Source organism: Poromitra crassiceps, assembly GCF_964638095.1.
Source record: "Poromitra crassiceps genome assembly, chromosome: 10".
NCBI lineage: Eukaryota > Metazoa > Chordata > Actinopteri > Beryciformes > Melamphaidae > Poromitra > Poromitra crassiceps.
The window spans coordinates 53,106,208-53,128,167 of record NC_139631.1 but is presented as its reverse complement, the minus strand read 5'-3'; the positions used below and the strand labels follow the sequence as shown (position 1 = coordinate 53,128,167).

Here is a 21,960-nt window from a genome sequence, read left to right as displayed (position 1 = left end):
TCATTTTGCTGCAAATCCAACAGTGCTGCTTAATGCAGGACCTTACTTCCGGGAACTTTTGAGAGTAAAAAACTGGTCCATTAGAAGTGAATGGAGATGTCGCAACTCTTCTATATAAACAGCTCTGAGCCAGTCGTCTGGGCGGGGTGAATGAGTAATGCTCTCCGTTCCCTAAACATGGGTATGGAAATGCCCTTGAACAAGACACCAAACGCCCCAAAATGGCCCAATTCAGTGTGTGTGTGTTAAGTTATCCTTTATTTATCCCCATGGGGAAATTCATCCTCTGCATTTGACCCATCCTCTACTAGGAACCTTCCTAGAACGAGGAGCAGTGGGCAGCCGCAGTGGGCAGCCGCAGTGCAGCGCCCGGGGACCAACTCCAGTTCTTTTGCCAGTACCTTGGTACGGGAGAACATGCAAACTCCACACAGAAAGGACCTGGGACAGACCGGGGTTCGAACCCGGGACCTTCTTGCTGTGAGGCAACAGTGCTAACCACTGAGCCACCGTGCCGTCTATGAGTGTGTGAGTGAATGCATCCCTCCCTCCCCCTACAACCTCCTCCAGGCGGTTGTTGCTTTAAGTAAGACTGTGTACTCTGTCATCTCGCCAAGTTCAAGACCAGAGTAGAGTGTGTGCATTGTCATGGAGGGTTAATCAATATTGTAATATCCTACACAGTGTATCATTATACATCAGCCCACGCCCCAAAACCATTGGAGGATGGTGATGATCAGCTGACCAGCAGGAATAGGAATGTCTTGAGGATGCATGATGTCATGGGATTGATGTCACTTTGTTTTGTTTGTAGGCTACTTTTCCATTTAGAACAACTGCAATGGACAAGGAGCATGAGCGACCGTACAAACTGCCAAATTTGATAGTTGGGAGACGTGAAAAGGGATTGAACAACACACTGCTACCATCACGTCATCTTGGCCTCCTCTTTTCTTATGAAAGTGTAATAATCTAGTAATTTTATCAAGGTTCCACTGGAATTTCATAACCTACAGTACAGCAGCATCCTCGAGACAGCACGGGGAGGGGGGGGGGGGGGGGGGGGGGGGGTTAGCAGGCAGAGACTTGGTTTAAATCGTTGAGTAGATTGGAAAAAAGTGTGCGTGTGTGTGACAGCATGATAAAACGTTGGTACTTCGTGGTCCGCATTTTATTGAACACTATGTGTGTGTGTGTGTGTGTGAGAGAAGTGTGGAGTGAGAGGTGAGATAGAGAAAGCATGCATTGCAGAGAGACTAGTACCCCACCGTCCAAATGTTGAGTCGTTCTGGCCAATAAATTCAACTTCTGTTGCATAATTTCATTCTGTATTGTTCACTAATCTTGGTAATCATTGATTGATTGTCAGCTCTGATCAGTTATCTATGACCTCATTACTGCCTGTGTCTTATTGAAATCCTGTGTCTTCAGATTATGTACATTATGTTGTTTATTTCTTTGGTAATATTTCCTCTTTGGTAAAGCGAGCCTGGGTCATGCACCTCCAAGCCACTAGGCGGAGTGTGTATCGGTACCATATATAAACGGTAATGGAGGGCTAAAGTTTAAGCTGACTGTCACCATGGCATGGGCATCCTTTCAATGATGCAGAAAAGTGAAGTTATTTGCAGCAAGCAATCAGTTTTGGCAATGGAGAAAAAACACCATATTGAAAACACATGGGCTGCCTTTACTCTGAAAGACAAATAAAACACGATTAGAAAAGACAAATCAAATTAGCCCATATAAAATTAAGTTCTCCATTCGAACTACAATGGACAAAGAAATAAGGACATGGGATATAAAGGAGAATATGGATATATAACTAAAAGGATGCGATAAATCCTTCTTACCAGTGCTGCTCGTCCCTGCTGCCACACGTGTGACTGAAGGACACTGAGGAGTGCAGACTTAAATAAGGAGTGAGGAGGGAACTCAGGTGAACTTAATGGGGACAATCAGTGAGGGAGCCAACAGGTGAACAAAATAACTCATCCATGAGGAGTAAAGCGAAAGGAGTGAGGTAAAGGAAGTGGACTAGATGAGGAGAGGAAGTGGAAAAACTAAAGGGAATCTTCAGAACATAAACACTTCCTGAAATGTACTACCTCACATGACCTGATGGAGATCCAACTCGTTAAGTTTTATATTAGGACTTCAGCTCAGACCAAACCCACATATGCAAACACTGCCCATACACGCCTTTCATTGCTTTTACACATCAAGCAGCGCCACAAGTGTCTCAGTAGTCTTGTGCTGTCCAGTGTTCACTATGGCTATCCAGTGCTTCCACAGCATCCCTCTGGTTGTGCTGCTGATACTGGCCATAGCGGGGATTCTGCTCATGGTCCTTCCAGTTGAAGAAACGATGGAGACTCCTGAAAACATGGTAAAGCAGATGTTATTTAGAACCTGAGTGATGGTACTGTATTTAAGCAGATGTCCTTTAGAACCTGAGTGATGGTACTGTATTTAAGCAGATGTCCTTTAGAACCTGAGTGATGGTACTGAAGCAGATGTTCTTTAGAACCTGAGTGATGGTACTGTATTTAAAGCAGATGTTCTTTAGAACCTGAGTGATGGTACTGTATTTAAGCAGATGTTATTTAGAACCTGAGTGATGGTACTGTATTTAAGCAGATGCTCTTTAGAACCTGAGTGATGGTACTGTATTTAAAGCAGATGATCTTTAGAACCTGAGTGATGGTACTGAAGCAGATGTTCATTAGAACCTGAGTGATGGTACTGTATTTAAGCAGATGTTCCTTAGAACCTGAGTGCATGGTACTGTATTTAAAGCAGATGCTCTTTAGAACCTGAGTGATGGTACTGTATTTAAGCAGATGATCTTTAGAACCTGAGTGATGGTACTGCATTTAAGCAGATGTTATTTAGAACCTGAGTGATGATACTGTATTTAAAGCAGATGTTCTTTAGAACCTGAGTGATGGTACTGTATTTAAAGCAGATGTTCTTTAGAACCTGAGTGATGGTACTGTAAGCAGATGTTATTTAGAACCTGAGTGATGGTACTGTATTTAAGCAGATGCTCTTTAGAACCTGAGTGATGGTACTGTAGTTAAAGCAGATGTTCTTTAGAACCTGAGTGATGGTACTGTATTTAAAGCAGATGTTCTTTAGAACCTGAGTGATGGTACTGAAGCAGATGTTCTTTAGAACCTGAGTGATGGTACTGTATTTAAAGCAGATGTTCTTTAGAACCTGAGTGATGGTACTGTATTTAAGCAGATGTTATTTAGAACCTGAGTGATGGTACTGTATTTAAGCAGATGCTCTTTAGAACCTGAGTGATGGTACTGTATTTAAAGCAGATGATCTTTAGAACCTGAGTGATGGTACTGAAGCAGATGTTCATTAGAACCTGAGTGATGGTACTGTATTTAAGCAGATGTTCCTTAGAACCTGAGTGCATGGTACTGTATTTAAAGCAGATGCTCTTTAGAACCTGAGTGATGGTACTGTATTTAAGCAGATGATCTTTAGAACCTGAGTGATGGTACTGCATTTAAGCAGATGTTATTTAGAACCTGAGTGATGATACTGTATTTAAAGCAGATGTTCTTTAGAACCTGAGTGATGGTACTGTATTTAAAGCAGATGTTCTTTAGAACCTGAGTGATGGTACTGTAAGCAGATGTTATTTAGAACCTGAGTGATGGTACTGTATTTAAGCAGATGCTCTTTAGAACCTGAGTGATGGTACTGTAGTTAAAGCAGATGTTCTTTAGAACCTGAGTGATGGTACTGTATTTAAAGCAGATGTTCTTTAGAACCTGAGTGATGGTACTGTATTTAAAGCAGATGTTCTTTAGAACCTGAGTGATGGTACTGTATTTAAAGCAGATGTTCTTTAGAACCTGAGTGATGGTACTGTAAGCAGATGTTATTTAGAACCTGAGTGATGGTACTGTAAGCAGATGTTATTTAGAACCTGAGTGATGGTACTGTATTTAAAGCAGATGTTCTTTAGAACCTGAGTGATGGTACTGTATTTAAAGCAGATTTTCTTTAGAACCTGAGTGATGGTACTGTAAGCAGATGTTATTTAGAACCTGAGTGATGGTACTGTATTTAAAGCAGATGTTATTTAGAACCTGAGTGATGGTAAGCAGATGTTATTTAGAACCTGAGTGATGGTACAGTAAGCAGATGTTATTTAGAACCCAACTGATGGTACTGTATTTAAAGCAGATGTTATTTAGAACCTGAGTGATGGTACTGTATTTAAAGCAGATGTTCTTTAGAACCTGAGTGATAGTACTGTAAGCAGATGTTCTTTAGAACCTGAGTGCATGCTTCTGCCATTACACAATGGTTTCCTACATGTCCTATGTCTTTTAATGTGCCAGTTCAGCAGCTCCAAAATGTTTTCTTCTCCTAGATCTGAGCAGATATTTGTTATTAAATATGACTTGAATGACTGGTTTCTCTTCACTGTTAGGTGGGGAGATCACAGTCAAGCAAAAATGTGCTGTATGCATGTCCCTCATTGGGATAACTTGGAGGAGTGGAGAATATTTTATTTTAGACATTGGATATTTGAATGGATCACTTAACTGTGGGTAGCTTGGTATCATGAAATTAAACCAAATATTCTGAAAGAAAGAAAGAAAGAAAGAAAGAAAGAATGAAAGAAAGAAAGAAAGAAAGAAAGAAAGAAAGAAAGAAAGAAAGAAAGAAAGAAAGAAAGAAAGAGACAAACAATGTGAGGAAAAAAGTAGCTGTCATTCTCTCTGTTACATAAATCATAACCCCTCCCTTTTGTTAAACTTCAACACTTTGAAATAATTTTTGAATGGCCATATGAATGGATCTTCTTCTATGGTTTGAAGTTGTCAGCTTGAATTACATTATATTAAGAGAATCTGAAATCCTCTTCAATAGAATACACAAAAACCTAACCAGCATTGTTGGATGAGAAAGGTCAAATATACTGTACCTGCTGGACGAGTCTGGCAAGTCACACGTTTATTGTTTCAAGAGGGGACATGTTTGCAGTCAAATCTAAAATACATACAAGACTGTCAGTCAAGGGAACTCTTAAACAGTGTCAGCACAGCAAACAGGTGAACTCTTAAACAGTGTCAGCACAGCAAACAGGTGAACTCTTAAACAGTATCACCACAGCAAACAGGTGAACTCTTAAACAGTATCACCACAGCAAACAGGTGAACTCTTAAACAGTGTCACCACAGCAAATAGGTGAACTCTTAAACAGTGTCACCACAGCAAACAGGTGAACTCTTAAACAGTGTAACCACAGCAAACAGAGGAACTCTTAAACAGTGTCAGCACAGCAAACAGGTGAACTCTTAAACAGTGTCAGCACAGCAAACAGGTGAACTCTTAAACAGTGTCAGCACAGCAAACAGGTGAACTCTTAAACAGTGTCAGCACAGCAAACAGGTGAACTCTTAAACAGTGTCAGCACAGCAAACAGGTGAACTCTTAAACAGTGTCAGCACAGCAAACAGGTGAACTCTTAAACAGTGTCAGCACAGCAAACAGGTGAACTCTTAAACAGTGTCAGCACAGCAAACAGGTGAACTCTTAAACAGTGTCAGCACAGCAAACAGGTGAACTCTTAAACAGTGTCAGCACAGCAAACAGGTGAACTCTTAAATAGTATCACCACAGCAAACAGGTGAACTCTTAAACAGTGTCAGCACAGCAAACAGGTGAACTCTTAAACAGTGTCAGCACAGCAAACAGGGGAACTCTTAAACAGTGTCACCACAGCAAACAGGTGAACTCTTAAACAGTATCAGCACAGCAAACAGGTGAACTCTTAAACAGTGTCACCACAGCAAACAGGTGAACTCTTAAACAGTGTCACCACAGCAAACAGGTGAACTCTTAAACAGTATCACCACAGCAAACAGGTGAACTCTTAAACAGTGTCAGCACAGCAAACAGGGGAACTCTTAAACAGTGTCAGCACAGCAAACAGAGGAACTCTTAAACAGTGTCACCACAGAAAACAGGTGAACTCTTAAACAGTATCACCACAGCAAACAGAGGAACTCTTAAACAGTGTCACCACAGCAAACAGGTGAACTCTTAAACAGTGTCAGCACAGCAAACAGGTGAACTCTTAAACAGTATCACCACAGCAAACAGGTGAACTCTTAAACAGTGTCAGCACAGCAAACAGGGGAACTCTTAAACAGTATCAGCACAGCAAACAGGTGAACTCTTAAACAGTATCACCACAGCAAACAGGTGAACTCTTAAACAGTATCACCACAGCAAACAGGTGAACTCTTAAACAGTATCACCACAGCAAACAGGTGAACTCTTAAACAGTGTCAGCACAGCAAACAGGTGAACTCTTAAACAGTATCAGCACAGCAAACAGGTGAACTCTTAAACAGTATCAGCACAGCAAACAGGTGAACTCTTAAACAGTATCACCACAGCAAACAGGTGAACTCTTAAACAGTGTCAGCACAGCAAACAGGGGAACTCTTAAACAGTATCAGCACAGCAAACAGGTGAACTCTTAAACAGTGTCACCACAGCAAACAGGTGAACTCTTAAACAGTGTCACCACAGCAAACAGGTGAACTCTTAAACAGTGTCAGCACAGCAAACAGGTGAACTCTTAAACAGTGTCAGCACAGCAAACAGGTGAACTCTTAAACAGTGTCACCACAGCAAACAGAGGAACTCTTAAACAGTGTCAGCACAGCAAACAGAGGAACTCTTAAACAGTGTCACCACAGCAAACAGGTGAACTCTTAAACAGTGTCACCACAGCAAACAGAGGAACTCTTAAACAGTGTCACCACAGCAAACAGGTGAACTCTTAAACAGTGTCAGCACAGCAAACAGAGGAACTCTTAAACAGTGTCACCACAGCAAACAGAGGAACTCTTAAACAGTGTCACCACAGCAAACAGGGGAACTCTTAAACAGTGTCAGCACAGCAAACAGGTGAACTCTTAAACAGTGTCACCACAGCAAACAGAGGAACTCTTAAACAGTATCACCACAGCAAACAGAGGAACTCTTAAACAGTGTCAGCACAGCAAACAGAGGAACTCTTAAACAGTGTCAGCACAGCAAACAGAGGAACTCTTAAACAGTGTCACCACAGCAAACAGGTGAACTCTTAAACAGTGTCAGCACAGCAAACAGGTGAACTCTTAAACAGTGTCAGCACAGCAAACAGAGGAACTCTTAAACAGTGTCACCACAGCAAACAGGTGAACTCTTAAACAGTGTCACCACAGCAAACAGAGGAACTCTTAAACAGTGTCAGCACAGCAAACAGGTGAACTCTTAAACAGTGTCACCACAGCAAACAGGTGAACTCTTAAACAGTGTCACCACAGCAAACAGAGGAACTCTTAAACAGTGTCACCACAGCAAACAGAGGAACTCTTAAACAGTGTCACCACAGCAAACAGAGGAACTCTTAAACAGTGTCACCACAGCAAACAGGTGAACTCTTAAACAGTGTCAGCACAGCAAACAGGTGAACTCTTAAACAGTGTCAGCACAGCAAACAGAGGAACTCTTAAACAGTGTCACCACAGCAAACAGAGGAACTCTTAAACAGTGTCAGCACAGCAAACAGGTGAACTCTTAAACAGTGTCAGCACAGCAAACAGAGGAACTCTTAAACAGTGTCACCACAGCAAACAGAGGAACTCTTAAACAGTGTCACCACAGCAAACAGGTGAACTCTTAAACAGTGTCAGCACAGCAAACAGGTGAACTCTTAAACAGTGTCAGCACAGCAAACAGAGGAACTCTTAAACAGTGTCACCACAGCAAACAGAGGAACTCTTAAACAGTGTCACCACAGCAAACAGGTGAACTCTTAAACAGTGTCAGCACAGCAAACAGAGGAACTCTTAAACAGTGTCACCACAGCAAACAGAGGAACTCTTAAACAGTGTCACCACAGCAAACAGGTGAACTCTTAAACAGTGTCACCACAGCAAACAGAGGAACTCTTAAACAGTATCACCACAGCAAACAGGTGAACTCTTAAACAGTGTCACCACAGCAAACAGAGGAACTCTTAAACAGTGTCAGCACAGCAAACAGGTGAACTCTTAAACAGTGTCAGCACAGCAAACAGGTGAACTCTTAAACAGTGTCACCACAGCAAACAGAGGAACTCTTAAACAGTGTCAGCACAGCAAACAGGTGAACTCTTAAACAGTGTCACCACAGCAAACAGGTGAACTCTTAAACAGTGTCACCACAGCAAACAGAGGAACTCTTAAACAGTGTCAGCACAGCAAACAGGTGAACTCTTAAACAGTGTCACCACAGCAAACAGGTGAACTCTTAAACAGTGTCACCACAGCAAACAGAGGAACTCTTAAACAGTGTCACCACAGCAAACAGAGGAACTCTTAAACAGTGTCACCACAGCAAACAGAGGAACTCTTAAACAGTGTCACCACAGCAAACAGGTGAACTCTTAAACAGTGTCAGCACAGCAAACAGGTGAACTCTTAAACAGTGTCAGCACAGCAAACAGAGGAACTCTTAAACAGTGTCACCACAGCAAACAGAGGAACTCTTAAACAGTGTCAGCACAGCAAACAGGTGAACTCTTAAACAGTGTCAGCACAGCAAACAGAGGAACTCTTAAACAGTGTCACCACAGCAAACAGAGGAACTCTTAAACAGTGTCACCACAGCAAACAGGTGAACTCTTAAACAGTGTCAGCACAGCAAACAGGTGAACTCTTAAACAGTGTCAGCACAGCAAACAGAGGAACTCTTAAACAGTGTCACCACAGCAAACAGAGGAACTCTTAAACAGTGTCACCACAGCAAACAGGTGAACTCTTAAACAGTGTCAGCACAGCAAACAGAGGAACTCTTAAACAGTGTCACCACAGCAAACAGAGGAACTCTTAAACAGTGTCACCACAGCAAACAGGTGAACTCTTAAACAGTGTCACCACAGCAAACAGAGGAACTCTTAAACAGTATCACCACAGCAAACAGGTGAACTCTTAAACAGTGTCACCACAGCAAACAGAGGAACTCTTAAACAGTGTCAGCACAGCAAACAGGTGAACTCTTAAACAGTGTCAGCACAGCAAACAGGTGAACTCTTAAACAGTGTCACCACAGCAAACAGAGGAACTCTTAAACAGTGTCAGCACAGCAAACAGGTGAACTCTTAAACAGTGTCACCACAGCAAACAGGTGAACTCTTAAACAGTGTCACCACAGCAAACAGAGGAACTCTTAAACAGTGTCACCACAGCAAACAGAGGAACTCTTAAACAGTGTCAGCACAGCAAACAGGTGAACTCTTAAACAGTGTCAGCACAGCAAACAGGTGAACTCTTAAACAGTGTCACCACAGCAAACAGGGGAACTCTTAAACAGTGTCAGCACAGCAAACAGGTGAACTCTTAAACAGTGTCAGCACAGCAAACAGGTGAACTCTTAAACAGTGTCAGCACAGCAAACAGGTGAACTCTTAAACAGTGTCAGCACAGCAAACAGGTGAACTCTTAAACAGTGTCACCACAGCAAACAGGGGAACTCTTAAACAGTGTCAGCACAGCAAACAGGTGAACTCTTAAACAGTGTCAGCACAGCAAACAGGTGAACTCTTAAACAGTGTCACCACAGCAAACAGGTGAACTCTTAAACAGTGTCAGCACAGCAAACAGAGGAACTCTTAAACAGTGTCACCACAGCAAACAGGTGAACTCTTAAACAGTGTCAGCACAGCAAACAGGTGAACTCTTAAACAGTGTCAGCACAGCAAACAGGTGAACTCTTAAACAGTGTCACCACAGCAAACAGAAAAAGGCTGCAAAAGTGGACGATCAAGTGGATAAAAGTGCATCAATATTATGAGGGTTTAGAAGGCCAATAAATACCCATACCTTTTGTATTCAAACTACAAAAAGCTGATATTTTGTCAATATTCAATATCTGAATTTCGTTGTCTGTCTAACTGGTAGGGTTCGGGGGGGGGGGTCGATACAGCATAATATCACAATCTTTTTTGTGTCAATATATCGTATCGCATGGATACTAAGTATCAGTATAAAACAATATTTTATTATATAGTGTCAGGTGCATGGAACATTTAGAGTATGACCGTTTTTTATGTCAGTGTTGGTCAGTCTGTCTGCTTAACTATTCAATGGTAGGGAAACTCCAAGATACACTGCCTGTATGTAAATGAAGAAGATATGCCTCTCTTTGCCTCTGTGTCCCTGCACTTGTCTTGAATGTTTCTACTCTGTTTTTCAGTATGGCATCGTTGTGTTTTTCAGTATGGCATCGTTGTGTTTTTCAGTATGGCATCGTTGTGTTTTTCAGTATGACATCGTTGTGTTTTTCAGTATGACATCGTTGTGTTTTTCAGTATGACATCGTTGTGTTTTTCAGTATGACATCGTTGTGTTTTTCAGTATGACATCGTTGTGTTTTTCAGTATGGCATCGTTGTGTTTTTCAGTATGGCATCGTTGTGTTTTTCAGTATGGCATCGTTGTGTTTTTCAGTATGGCATCGTGGTGGATGCAGGCTCCTCCCGCACCTCCATGTACATCTACAAATGGCCGGCCGACAAACAAAATGGCACTGGCATCGTGACCCAGCATAGTGAGTGCCGTGTGAAAGGTAAGACTAAGCTGACATAATGCTAATAATATAATACTAATATAATATAAATGTAATTATAATAAAATAAATGACATAATGCTAATGTAAGACTAAGCTGACATAATGCTGCCTCATCCATCTTCAGATTTGGCCGGGCTTTTCAAGACCGATACCGGTACCTTTAGTCTGAAGTCACCGATAGCCAGTATTTGCGGTAACACTTGTTACCATGAACGGTATCCAAACCATTAACGCTTGTTAATGCCGAAATACAAACAAACCAAAAGACAACAATCTGTTGTTCAAACAGCTGGCCTCGAGCAGAACAGCTGCTCACTTCTGTCTCCAAATGACGCGAAATGTGTGATTTGAGACGGAAGTGCCTGGAATGAACTGCAGGAAAACATGAAGGGAAGGTCTGGTCAACACTGTTCATCTACTGACATCGTACGTCCACCTTTAAGTCAATACATATCTATCTGATGTCTAATAAAAGACTGTCGTAAGCTTTAATATTGTAGCGATCCAGGTAATCGCAGGTATTGTGGTGTTTCCGTGTTAGCTAGGAACTAATGTGTGTGGGTATGTTCCTAGGGGGAAGGGGGTATATGGGACCAGCGGCCGCGTGGCGGAAGCCAGTCTAGCTATGCGAGGGAGCTAGAGCGGGTGTCGTGTGTAGAGCTAGCAGAGAAGCTAGTTGCTAGGAGCTGAATGAGCCTGTGAATAAAGAACCCTGTACCAACTACAACTCTCTGTTCCTTGGCGAATAAGCGATTTGTTACATTGGTGTCAGCAAGTGAAGCGGTAACGCCTCTGATTCGGTCGAGAGGGGAGAGAGTGAGGAGGAACGGCAGAGGAAAAGTTGGAGATCAGACGGCTCGAGCGACCTAGCGGTAGCAGGCTAGCTGCGTGTGCTAGCTGCTAGGGGCGCCACGTGTGATGGTGCGCATAGAAGAACGCCTGTCGGTGGACGGGGAGGAGGGCCGCCTGAAGCAGGAGCTCAGCGCGGTACTTGCCGGCGTGGAGGCCCGCTTGATGCAGGAGATCAGAGGGCTGGTGGAGGCGATGCCTGACTGGGCAGAGGAGCTTATGAAGCTGCTACGAGAGGTTGCGCAGCGCGGAGAGAAGCGGACGGAGGAGCCGCAAAGAGAGTGTTGGACCTGTGGAGAACCGGGCCACGTGGCGAGGTGGTGCCGAAGCGGTCCCGGGAGACGGACCGGGTATGCGGAGCAAAGGTACTGGGGACAGCAGGGAGCCTGCTGGGCATGCGGTGCCTTGGGACACATAGCCAGAGAGTGTCAAGAAGCTGTCGGGGACTGGAGAACAGCGGGAGAGGAGGGACGTGCAGGCGGCGGACAGGTGAGACTTTGTTGGACGTGCCGTTCGCCTGAGCATTTAGCCAGAGACTGCACTGAGAGTGTGAACGCTGGAAGAGACACACAGCCGGGGGAGCAGCCTGAGCTACAAGCGGCGGAGCAGCGGCGTAGTGCAGAGCCGGTTATTCAGGGCAGGAGAGTGACGGTTGAGCCGGCCCAGGCTAGCTGCTCTGCATACCAGCCGGTAGAGGGGGACATCATCATCAGTGATGAGACAATCAGGATAATGGGGATCGTGCTGAACAGCCAGAGGGAAGCGAGAGACATCACCTGCAATGCTGTGGCAGTCGGGGAAGCGACACTCGAGTCTTCGGGTGAGCCTGGGGGGTTACCGCCGGGGGAACCGGTCCAGCCTAGCCGCTACACACCCCCCACGGTTGCACTGCAGAGAGCCGAGGTGGAGATCGACGCCGGTGGTGTTCGCCCTGCTGCCCTCAACACGCCGCCCCCTGGGGGAGCGGGACGGGAGGATGAGCGAGTGCAAGCGGTGGAGCCGACAGACGAGGACAGGCACATCACGCATGTCAACGGGGGTGAGTGGAGACGCAGACAGATGGAGGATGCGGATATCGGTCCGGTGTACGCGTGGGTAGCGGCCGGACGCCGCCCCCCTGTGGAGGAGATTCACCTGTGTTCCGGGGCCACGAGGGGACTGTGGAACATGTTTTCGGACCTGCATCTGGGTGGAGATTGGGTTTTGGAGAGAAAGGGGCACGGGAAAAGCGGGACCCAGTGGGTGGTACCCGGTTGCCTGCGAGAATTGGCACTGAAGGGGGTGCACGAGGGCCCATACGGTGATCGTGGGCCCGAAGAGACACTCAGCCTCATCCGTAGACATTTCTACTGGGGCAAACAAAAGGAGGACGTGCGGAGATACTGCAGTGCATGTGATGACTGTAGAGCACAGAAAAGGGGCTGAAAAGAGTCACCCTGGGAAGGACTAACCCCACTGGGGGTTGAGAGGGAGTAATGTACTTCAGGTGGGACAGAGGTTGAAAAAGGGGGGATGGAAATGGTGGTTGAAGTGAAGTGGGATAATGTGAGTAAGAAAAAAGGTTTAAATGAAGGTAAAAGAGAAAAGAAATAATGAAAATGTGGGGGTTATGTTTGGGTTGAAATGTGTGTAAAGAGAAAAGAGGGAATGTAAATGTTGGGGCTTGTGTTAATTGAAAATGTTGGTGAAAAGGGTGCTAATGGGAAGTAACTAAATGATGGTGGGAGTGAATGCAAAATTAAGTGGTGTTAAAGAAAAGGGCTATTGGAATGGGAATGTTAACTGAAATGTGGAGTGAATTTAAAGGAATGGGAAAAGAGGAAAGGAATGGAAAGAAATGCAAATGGTGGTGGTGGAACGAAAATTAAGAAGTGGTGAAATAAGAAGAGACAAATTGGGGGAATACAAAAAGTGTTGGTGTTGGTGTGTTTTGGTACAGGGGGGATATGTGTGGGTTGTGGGTGTCGCGTGGGAGCGACAATTAAAGTTGAGTGGGGGATATGTAGCGATCCAGGTAATCGCAGGTATTGTGGTGTTTCCGTGTTAGCTAGGAACTAATGTGTGTGGGTGTGTTCCTAGGGGGAAGGGGGTATATGGGACCAGCGGCCGCGTGGCGGAAGCCAGTCTAGCTATGCGAGGGAGCTAGAGCGGGTGTCGTGTGTAGAGCTAGCAGAGAAGCTAGTTGCTAGGAGCTGAATGAGCCTGTGAATAAAGAAGCCTGTACCAACTACAAGACAGGGAAGCCATTTTGTGTTGTGGGGAAGGTCAGGCTAAGGTCTTTCTGCCTGTCTTTGTGAAGGTGGAGGAATCTCCAGCTACGCGGGTGATCGTGGGGGCGCCGCACGAAGTCTGGAGGCTTGTCTGGACCAGGCTATGAAGGACATTCCCAAACCCAGGCACCATCTCACCCCGCTCTATCTGGGAGCCACTGCAGGCATGAGGCTGTTGAAGTCAGTATACAAGTTAACTGTAACCCCCCCAGTGTCTCATCTATTATGCATGGGTTAACCCATTGATACCCGATGCAACATTTGTGTGTGTATCCCTTTAAGACCGTGAACCGTCACGCGGTTCGCGGTCTTAAAGGGATACACACACAAATGAGGGATATACACGCAAATGCTGCATCAGGTATCAATGGGTTAAAATGGATCTCATAATGGGTTCGTTGATGTTGAAATATGATTGGATTCCTGCTTTGACTCTCTCTACTCTTTAACAGCAAAGTCAATGCCACAGAGTCACAGCAGATACTGAAGGAGGTGGGCCACAAGGTGCGCTCGTATCCTTTTCACTTCCGTGAGGCGGCCATCTTGAGCGGACAGGCGGAGGGGGCGTACGGCTGGGTCACAGTCAACTACTTAATGGAAAACTTGATTAAGGTGTGCACTAATTAATTAATTCATGATTAAGGTGATTAAGGTGTGCACTCATGGCTGGCTGTGCACACACACACACACACACACACACACACACACACACACACACACACACACACACGATGATGTCATGATGTCAATTATGTGTGGGCGAAGAAGAGCACAGTAGCAATAAATATCGAATAAGCGAATGAAAATTTGTCCAGTCAAATAAAATGGGAGAGAACAAATACCCAGTTGTTCAAATTACCCCAAAAATTACATTTTCTGTTTTTCAAACTCCACTGTATAGCAGCTCTGGAAATGACATCACATTGTCTACATTTAGGTCAGTTATCTATGGAAATATGACAAAAACACCACCACACGACAAAACAACAAAATGGGTCCAAAAAAGCAAGCTATACCTCACCATTAGCTTCTTTTTTTTAACCTGTTTTAGGGTGGATGTTTCCTCAAATTCTTATGTCTTGACTCCTGTGTTTTCTTTGGCACCCAGTATGGTTTTGTTGGACACTGGGTGACCCCTGACCGCGATGCAGTGGGTGCTTTGGATTTGGGTGGTGCCTCCACTCAGATTACCTTTGAGACGTCAGCGAAGGTGGAGGACACGTCCAATGCGATGGAGCTGAGGCTTTACGGACGGACCTACCGCCTCTACACCCAGAGCTTCTTGTGTTACGGCCAAGACCAGTTCCTCCGGAAACTGCTGGCTCACCTCATCAGGGTAACATGATCAGAGAATCAAGTCATATCATAACATGATCAGAGAATCAAATCATATCATAACATGATCAGAGAATCAAATCATATCATAACATGATCAGAGAATCAAATCATATCATAACATGATCAGAGAATACAGTCATATCATAACATGATCAGAGAATCAAATCATATCATAACATGATCAGAGAATCAAATCATATCATAACATGATCAGAGAATCAAATCATATCATAACATGATCAGAGAATCAAATCATATCATAACATGATCAGAGAATCAAATCATATCATAACATGATCAGAGAATACAGTCATATCATAACATGATCAGAGAATCAAGTCATATCATAACATGATCAGAGAATCAAGTCATATCATAACATGATCAGAGAATCAAATCATATCATAACATGATCAGAGAATCAAATCATATCATAACATGATCAGAGAATCAAATCATATCATAACATGATCAGAGAATCAAATCATATCATAACATGATCAGAGAATCAAATCATATCATAACATGATCAGAGAATCAAATCATATCATAACATGATCAGAGAATACAGTCATATCATAACATGATCAGAGAATCAAGTCATATCATAACATGATCAGAGAATCAAGTCATATCATAACATGATCAGAGAATCAAGTGATATCATATTGCTGTTGCCAGGAAAGCTCAGGTAGGCTGGCTCACCTCATCAGGGTAACAGGATCAGAGAATACAGTCACATCATATTGATGTACAACGATTTGAGGAATCCTTTATTTGAGAAAATCCAGTTGAAGAATCCCGATCTGTTTTGGTTGTCAGAAGGTCATCTGAAGGTCATATGTTGAGTTGGCTCTTTGATAAGGACATTTTTGTTTTAGCCAGATTTATAGAAAATGCCTGGCGACTAAGACAGGGAACATTGTACCCAGTATAACTGTATCTCTTGGAAGTGACTGTTTTGTTGCCTTTTCCTTTTTTGATTCTGTGCAAAGGAATATGACGATTTGTCGTGTGGCCATCCTGGCTATTGTAAATATTGTATAGTGTCTTGTAAGCCCATAAAGGTGCATGACACTCAAATAAAAAACATCATCAACATCATCATCAGTGGAACAAGCTATTAATATTCGGTTCTTATTCATATCAGTTCTTTGGCACAAATGGTGACGTGCGTTAATACAGCACGCACATGTATGTTTTCATAGAACACCAATGATTTATACAGGTTGAAAAACTCTCACCATCACGTCATATTTTGTTTTGTTTTTTGCCTCTTCTCAGACTCAAGGTGTTGGAGCCAAGGTGCTCCACCCCTGCTATCCATCAGACTTCAATGTCTCCATCAAGCTGGGGAGGGATGTGTTTGACTCTCCATGCACTGAGGCGTACAGACCAGCGCGGTTCGATCCCCAGCACTCTATAACAGTAGAGGGCACGGGAGATTACCACCAGTGCCTGGGCAATGTGACAGATATGTTTTCCTTCCACGAGTGCTATAATTACTCCCGTTGTTCTTTCAACGGATTCTGGCAACCCAATGTGACCGGGAGCTTCATGGTGAGGGCCTACAAACCCAGGGCCTACACCAGGGCCTACACCATGGCCTACACCAGGGCCTACCTGTATATTAGAACAAAGCAGGATATCCCCGGGTGATTGTCCTTGGTTTAACTCAAAGTCTTCTCTCCACAGGCGTTCTCAGGCTTCTACTACACTCATAGCTATCTGCAGCGTGCCACCGGTCTCACCATCACATCCCTCTCCCAAATGGAGGAGGCCAGCAGGACTGTGTGCGACATGACCCTCGCTGAGGTATCTGCTATAGATATAACTGTGTGCAACATGACCCTCGCTGAGGTAGCTGCTATAGATATGACTGTGTGCAACATGACCCTCGCTGAGGTATCTGCTATAGATATAACTGTGTGCAACATGACCCTCGCTGAGGTTGCTGCTATAGATATGACTGTGTGCAACATGACCCTCGCTGAGGTATCTGCTATAGATATGACTGTGTGCAACATGACCCTAGCTGAGGTATCTGCTATAGATATGACTGTGTGCAACATGACCCTCGCTGAGGTAGCTGCTATAGATATGACTGTGTGCAACATGACCCTCGCTGAGGTATCTGCTATAGATATAACTGTGTGCAACATGACCCTCGCTGAGGTTGCTGCTATAGATATGACTGTGTGCAACATGACCCTCGCTGAGGTATCTGCTATAGATATGACTGTGTGCAACATGACCCTCGCTGAGGTATCTGCTATAGATATGACTGTGTGCAACATGACCCTCGCTGAGGTTGCTGCTATAGATATGACTGTGTGCAACATGACCCTCGCTGAGGTAGCTGCTATAGATATGACTGTGTGCAACATGACCCTCGCTGAGGTTGCTGCTATAGATATAACTGTGTGCAACATGACCCTCACTGAGATAGCTGTTATAGATATGACTGTGTGCAACATGACCCTCGCTGAGGTATCTGCTATAGATATAACTGTGTGCAACATGACCCTCACTGAGTTAGCTGTTATAGATATGACTGTGTGCAACATGACCCTCGCTGAGGTATCTGCTATAGATATAACTGTGTGCAACATGACCCTCACTGAGTTAGCTGTTATAGATATGACTGTGTGCAACATGACCCTCGCTGAGGTATCTGCTATAGATATGACTGTGTGCAACATGACCCTCGCTGAGGTATCTGCTATAGATATGACTGTGTGCAACATGACCCTCGCTGAGGTAGCTGCTATAGATATGACTGTGTGCAACGTGACCCTCGCTGAGCTAGCTGCTATAGATATGACTGTGTGCAACATGACCCTCGCTGAGGTACTTGTAGCTGCTATAGATATGACTGTGTGCAACATGACCCTCACTGAGGTAGCTGCTATAGATATGACTGTGTGCAACAAGACCCTCGCTGAGGTAGCTGTTATAGATATGACTGTGTGCAACATGACCCTCGCTGAGGTTGCTGCTATAGATATGACTGTGTGCAACATGACCCTCGCTGAGGTAGCTGCTATAGATATGACTGTGTGCAACAAGACCCTCGCTGAGGTAGCTGTTATAGATATGACTGTGTGCAACATGACCCTCGCTGAGGTTGCTGCTATAGATATGACTGTGTGCAACATGACCCTCGCTGAGGTTGCTGCTATAGATATGACTGTGTGCAACATGACCCTCACTGAGGTAGCTGTTATAGATATGACTGTGTGCAACATGACCCTCGCTGAGGTAGCTGCTATAGATATGACTGTGTGCAACATGACCCTCGCTGAGGTAGCTGCTATAGATATGACTGTGTGCAACATGACCCTCGCTGAGGTAGCTGCTATAGATATAACTGTGTGCAACATGACCCTCGCTGAGGTAGCTGCTATAGATATGACTGTGTGCAACATGACCCTCACTGAGGTATCTGCTATAGATATGACTGTGTGCAACATGACCCTCGCTGAGGTAGCTGTTATAGATATGACTGTGTGCAACATGACCCTCGCTGAGGTATCTGCTATAGATATGACTGTGTGCAACATGACCCTCGCTGAGGTATCTGTTATAGATATGACTGTGTGCAACATGACCCTCGCTGAGGTAGCTGCTATACTGTAGATATGACTGTGTGCAACATGACCCTCGCTGAGGTATCTGCTATACTGTAGATATGACTGTGTGCAACATGACCCTCGCTGAGGTAGCTGCTATAGATATGACTGTGTGCAACATGACCCTCGCTGAGGTATCTGCTATACTGTAGATATGACTGTGTGCAACATGACCCTCGCTGAGGTATCTGCTATACTATAGATATGACTGTGTGCAACATGACCCTCACTGAGGTATCTGCTATACTGTAGATATGACTGTGTGCAACATGACCCTCGCTGAGGTATCTGTTATAGATATGACTGTGTGCAACATGACCCTCGCTGAGGTAGCTGCTATAGATATGACTGTGTGCAACATGACCCTCGCTGAGGTATCTGCTATACTGTAGATATGACTGTGTGCAACATGACCCTCGCTGAGGTATCTGCTATACTATAGATATGACTGTGTGCAACATGACCCTCACTGAGGTATCTGATATACTATAGATATGACTGTGTGCAACATGACCCTCGCTGAGGTATCTGCTATACTATAGATATGACTGTGTGCAACATGACCCTCACTGAGGTATCTGCTATACTATAGATATGACTGTGTGCAACATGACAGCTACGTTCGCTGAGGTAGCTGCTAGAATCAAACTCATGATGATCTCAGCAAGGTTCTAAATGATATTGACTCTTGATTTGACTTGACTTGCTGTTCCACATTTAGACTTGAGACTTGACTTGAGGCTTTTGCCTCAAGAATGAAGACATGGGACTCACACCTCTGCTTATGACAGCACTTTACTAACCCTGTTAATTAACGGTTAATTAAGCATTATTAAGCATTAACTAAGCATTAATTAACCTCTGACTATCACACAGATGCAGAAAAAGGCACCAGGCAAGGAGAAATACTTAATAACATACTGCGCCGTCTCCAACTTCATCCATGTTCTCTTGACGAAAGGCTACGGTTTTGATGAACACTCCTTCCCCCAGATCTCTTTTGAGAGGAAGGTGAGCAAATAGATTTGTTGACTGCCATCAATAGATGGTGTCTTCTTGACACATCACAATCTCCAAAATAATTGTGTAAAGCGATGTTGTCCCACAGCGCAAAACGTCTCACGACAACGTCTCTAGAATTGTCGAATCTCAACGTCCATTTGACAACAAATGTTGGTTAATTTGAAAACGTCACGCATATAAAACGGTAAGGTTAGGCAACTGAAACAACTTTGTTAAAGGGACACTTCACTGAAAAACAATGCTGATTTATTGTGCACATGATCTCACACATACAGTATCCAAAAACTGTCTGTCTGAGAACTGTCATTCATGCACAAATAAATGACATCGCTGGCATCAGCTTGAACTCAAATCAACTTTCAATAACTGCCAAACTAAACGAATGTCTGCTAAACTGTTTGCAGCAGACATTCCTCCATGCGAGACCCTGCAACAAACGAAACCAGCTGCTACTAACTACATCTAACATTAAGGTGACCAGATTTCTGAAATGAAAATCGGGGACATCTCCAGTTTGGCAGTCAATATAGGCCTGTCATTAAAATATCCAATATATATCAAATAAAAAAGTCAGACAATTCCGGTTTCATGTATTTTGACGATGAAACTGTTGTAGCTACTGTAACAAAGTATGGTGCAAGCCGACTGATACCAAGACTTACCAAGAAAAATTCATGTTGTGATTTGCTATGAAAAACTTTTGACATTTGGAGATTTCTGTAAGATTAGAATTTTTTGGTGATTGAGTGGCGAGCACTTCTGTTCTGGAAATTGCTCAGAAACCCCCTTATTGTCAATATACCTTGGAAGACCATACATCCCCTGAATGCCCTATAGGTCTCTAGTTTGTGGTTGTAAAGTTCCATGATATATAAGCATCTTCACTCCCACTGGAGCATCTGAAAGACAGTAATGTTAGCTGTAGATGAGGAGTAGAAAATCAGGGACATTTTCGGGGGACAGCTCCATGGGGACAGGTGACCAAAAACGGGGACTGTCCCTGAAAATCGGGGACGTCTGGTCACCTTAGGTACACGACAACCAAAGTCTGTTTAGCTTGAAGCCAGTAGTTATAAGGTCAAGCTTGTTGCCCGAGAGTATTTGCTTTATAGATTATTTGAGCATTAGGTAACTTAACCACTCAAATAGTCACATCAATGATGATAAGGTCATTTACAATGACAATGTTTACAGACATATGTCAACTCCTTTTATAAGCTCCAATACACTCTTTGTTTTTAGCCTATTGTTATTATTACTATTATTCTGCGCAATGACTGATGGGAAATCTTGCTTGGCAAATGGGTGAAGTGAACAACAGTTGTTCACTCCCGCCCGCTCCCGCCCACTCCCGCCCGCTCCCGCCCGCTCCCGCCCGGTCCCGCCCACTCCCGCCCGCTCCCGCTGACTTCTTTCCTGTCGTGGCCCAATCATGTTATGAATAGTGAAAATGACTCCCATCCCACGGGAATCTCACGGGAATTGGGGGAAAAATTAATGTCACCCTGCCTAAGTGACTTGCCGATCGGAACGCACCCCAAGTTGCCTTGACATCTATAGGGAGGAAATGGATGAGTTGCTCCATGCTATGCTGTGCTTTCAGGCTTTGCTGTGTGTTGCAGGTGGGAGGCTCGTCAGTGGGCTGGGCGTTGGGCTACATGCTGACGCTCAGCAGCATGCTGCCTGCAGAGAGCCTGGGCCTGGTGAAGGCTCTGCCCCCCGGGCCCTGGGCTGGCATCATCTTCATCTTCGTCCTCCTCCTCCTCATCGCCATGGGATACCTCCTGGCCATGTGCTGTCTAAAGAAGAGGTTTGATGGAGAGACCTTGGATTGAGGATAAGATATGCTTATCTGACCATACGATTCCATACGTGATGGGGTTTGTGTTTCGATACAACCAGGATGCGATGTGATAAATAAACGTAATGACGACAAAGTCTGACTGTGCAGAATTATGCTTCTTTCTGAGACACAAATGCAATGGCTTCGGCTTGCTAGAATATAAACAACAACAATTTAAATGGAAAAATGTCTTGAGCCAGTGAAATTGTGATGGTCAAGCTCTCAGTTGTGGCCGGGGAAAAGGGAGGTTTGGGTGCCCTGCTGGAACTGCTATCCACAACCAGCAGTTGAAGAAGAATTCATGGTCCAGTTCATCCTCCTATAGAACATCTAGCCTGGTCATCCTCCTATAGAACATCTAG

The 21,960-nt window shown here is 44.2% G+C and overlaps 1 protein-coding gene across 1 annotated transcript; it reads left to right on the top strand.

Annotated features, from left to right (window-relative positions):
- Positions 1-2,222: 2,222 nt before the first annotated feature.
- Positions 2,223-21,695, top strand: LOC310783417 (ectonucleoside triphosphate diphosphohydrolase 2-like). The gene is made up of 9 exons (XM_083644278.1): positions 2,223-2,389; positions 10,523-10,640; positions 13,792-13,942; positions 14,215-14,374; positions 14,871-15,098; positions 16,385-16,660; positions 16,796-16,915; positions 19,609-19,743; positions 21,378-21,695. Exons 1-9 carry the CDS (start codon positions 2,273-2,275, stop codon positions 21,588-21,590), a joined length of 1,518 nt encoding a protein of 505 aa, XP_083500404.1. The 5' UTR covers positions 2,223-2,272; the 3' UTR covers positions 21,591-21,695.
- Positions 21,696-21,960: the final 265 nt, after the last annotated feature.

Coding starts and splice junctions, on each gene's coding strand:
- LOC310783417 (XM_083644278.1), top strand. CDS start 2,273: ATGGCTATCCAGTGCTTCCACAGCATCCCTCTGGTTGTGCTGCTGATA. Junction 13,943..14,214: donor GCAGGCATGAGGCTGTTGAA/GTCAGTATACAA, acceptor ACTCTTTAACAG/CAAAGTCAATGCCACAGAGT. Junction 16,661..16,795: donor ATGTGACCGGGAGCTTCATG/GTGAGGGCCTAC, acceptor TTCTCTCCACAG/GCGTTCTCAGGCTTCTACTA.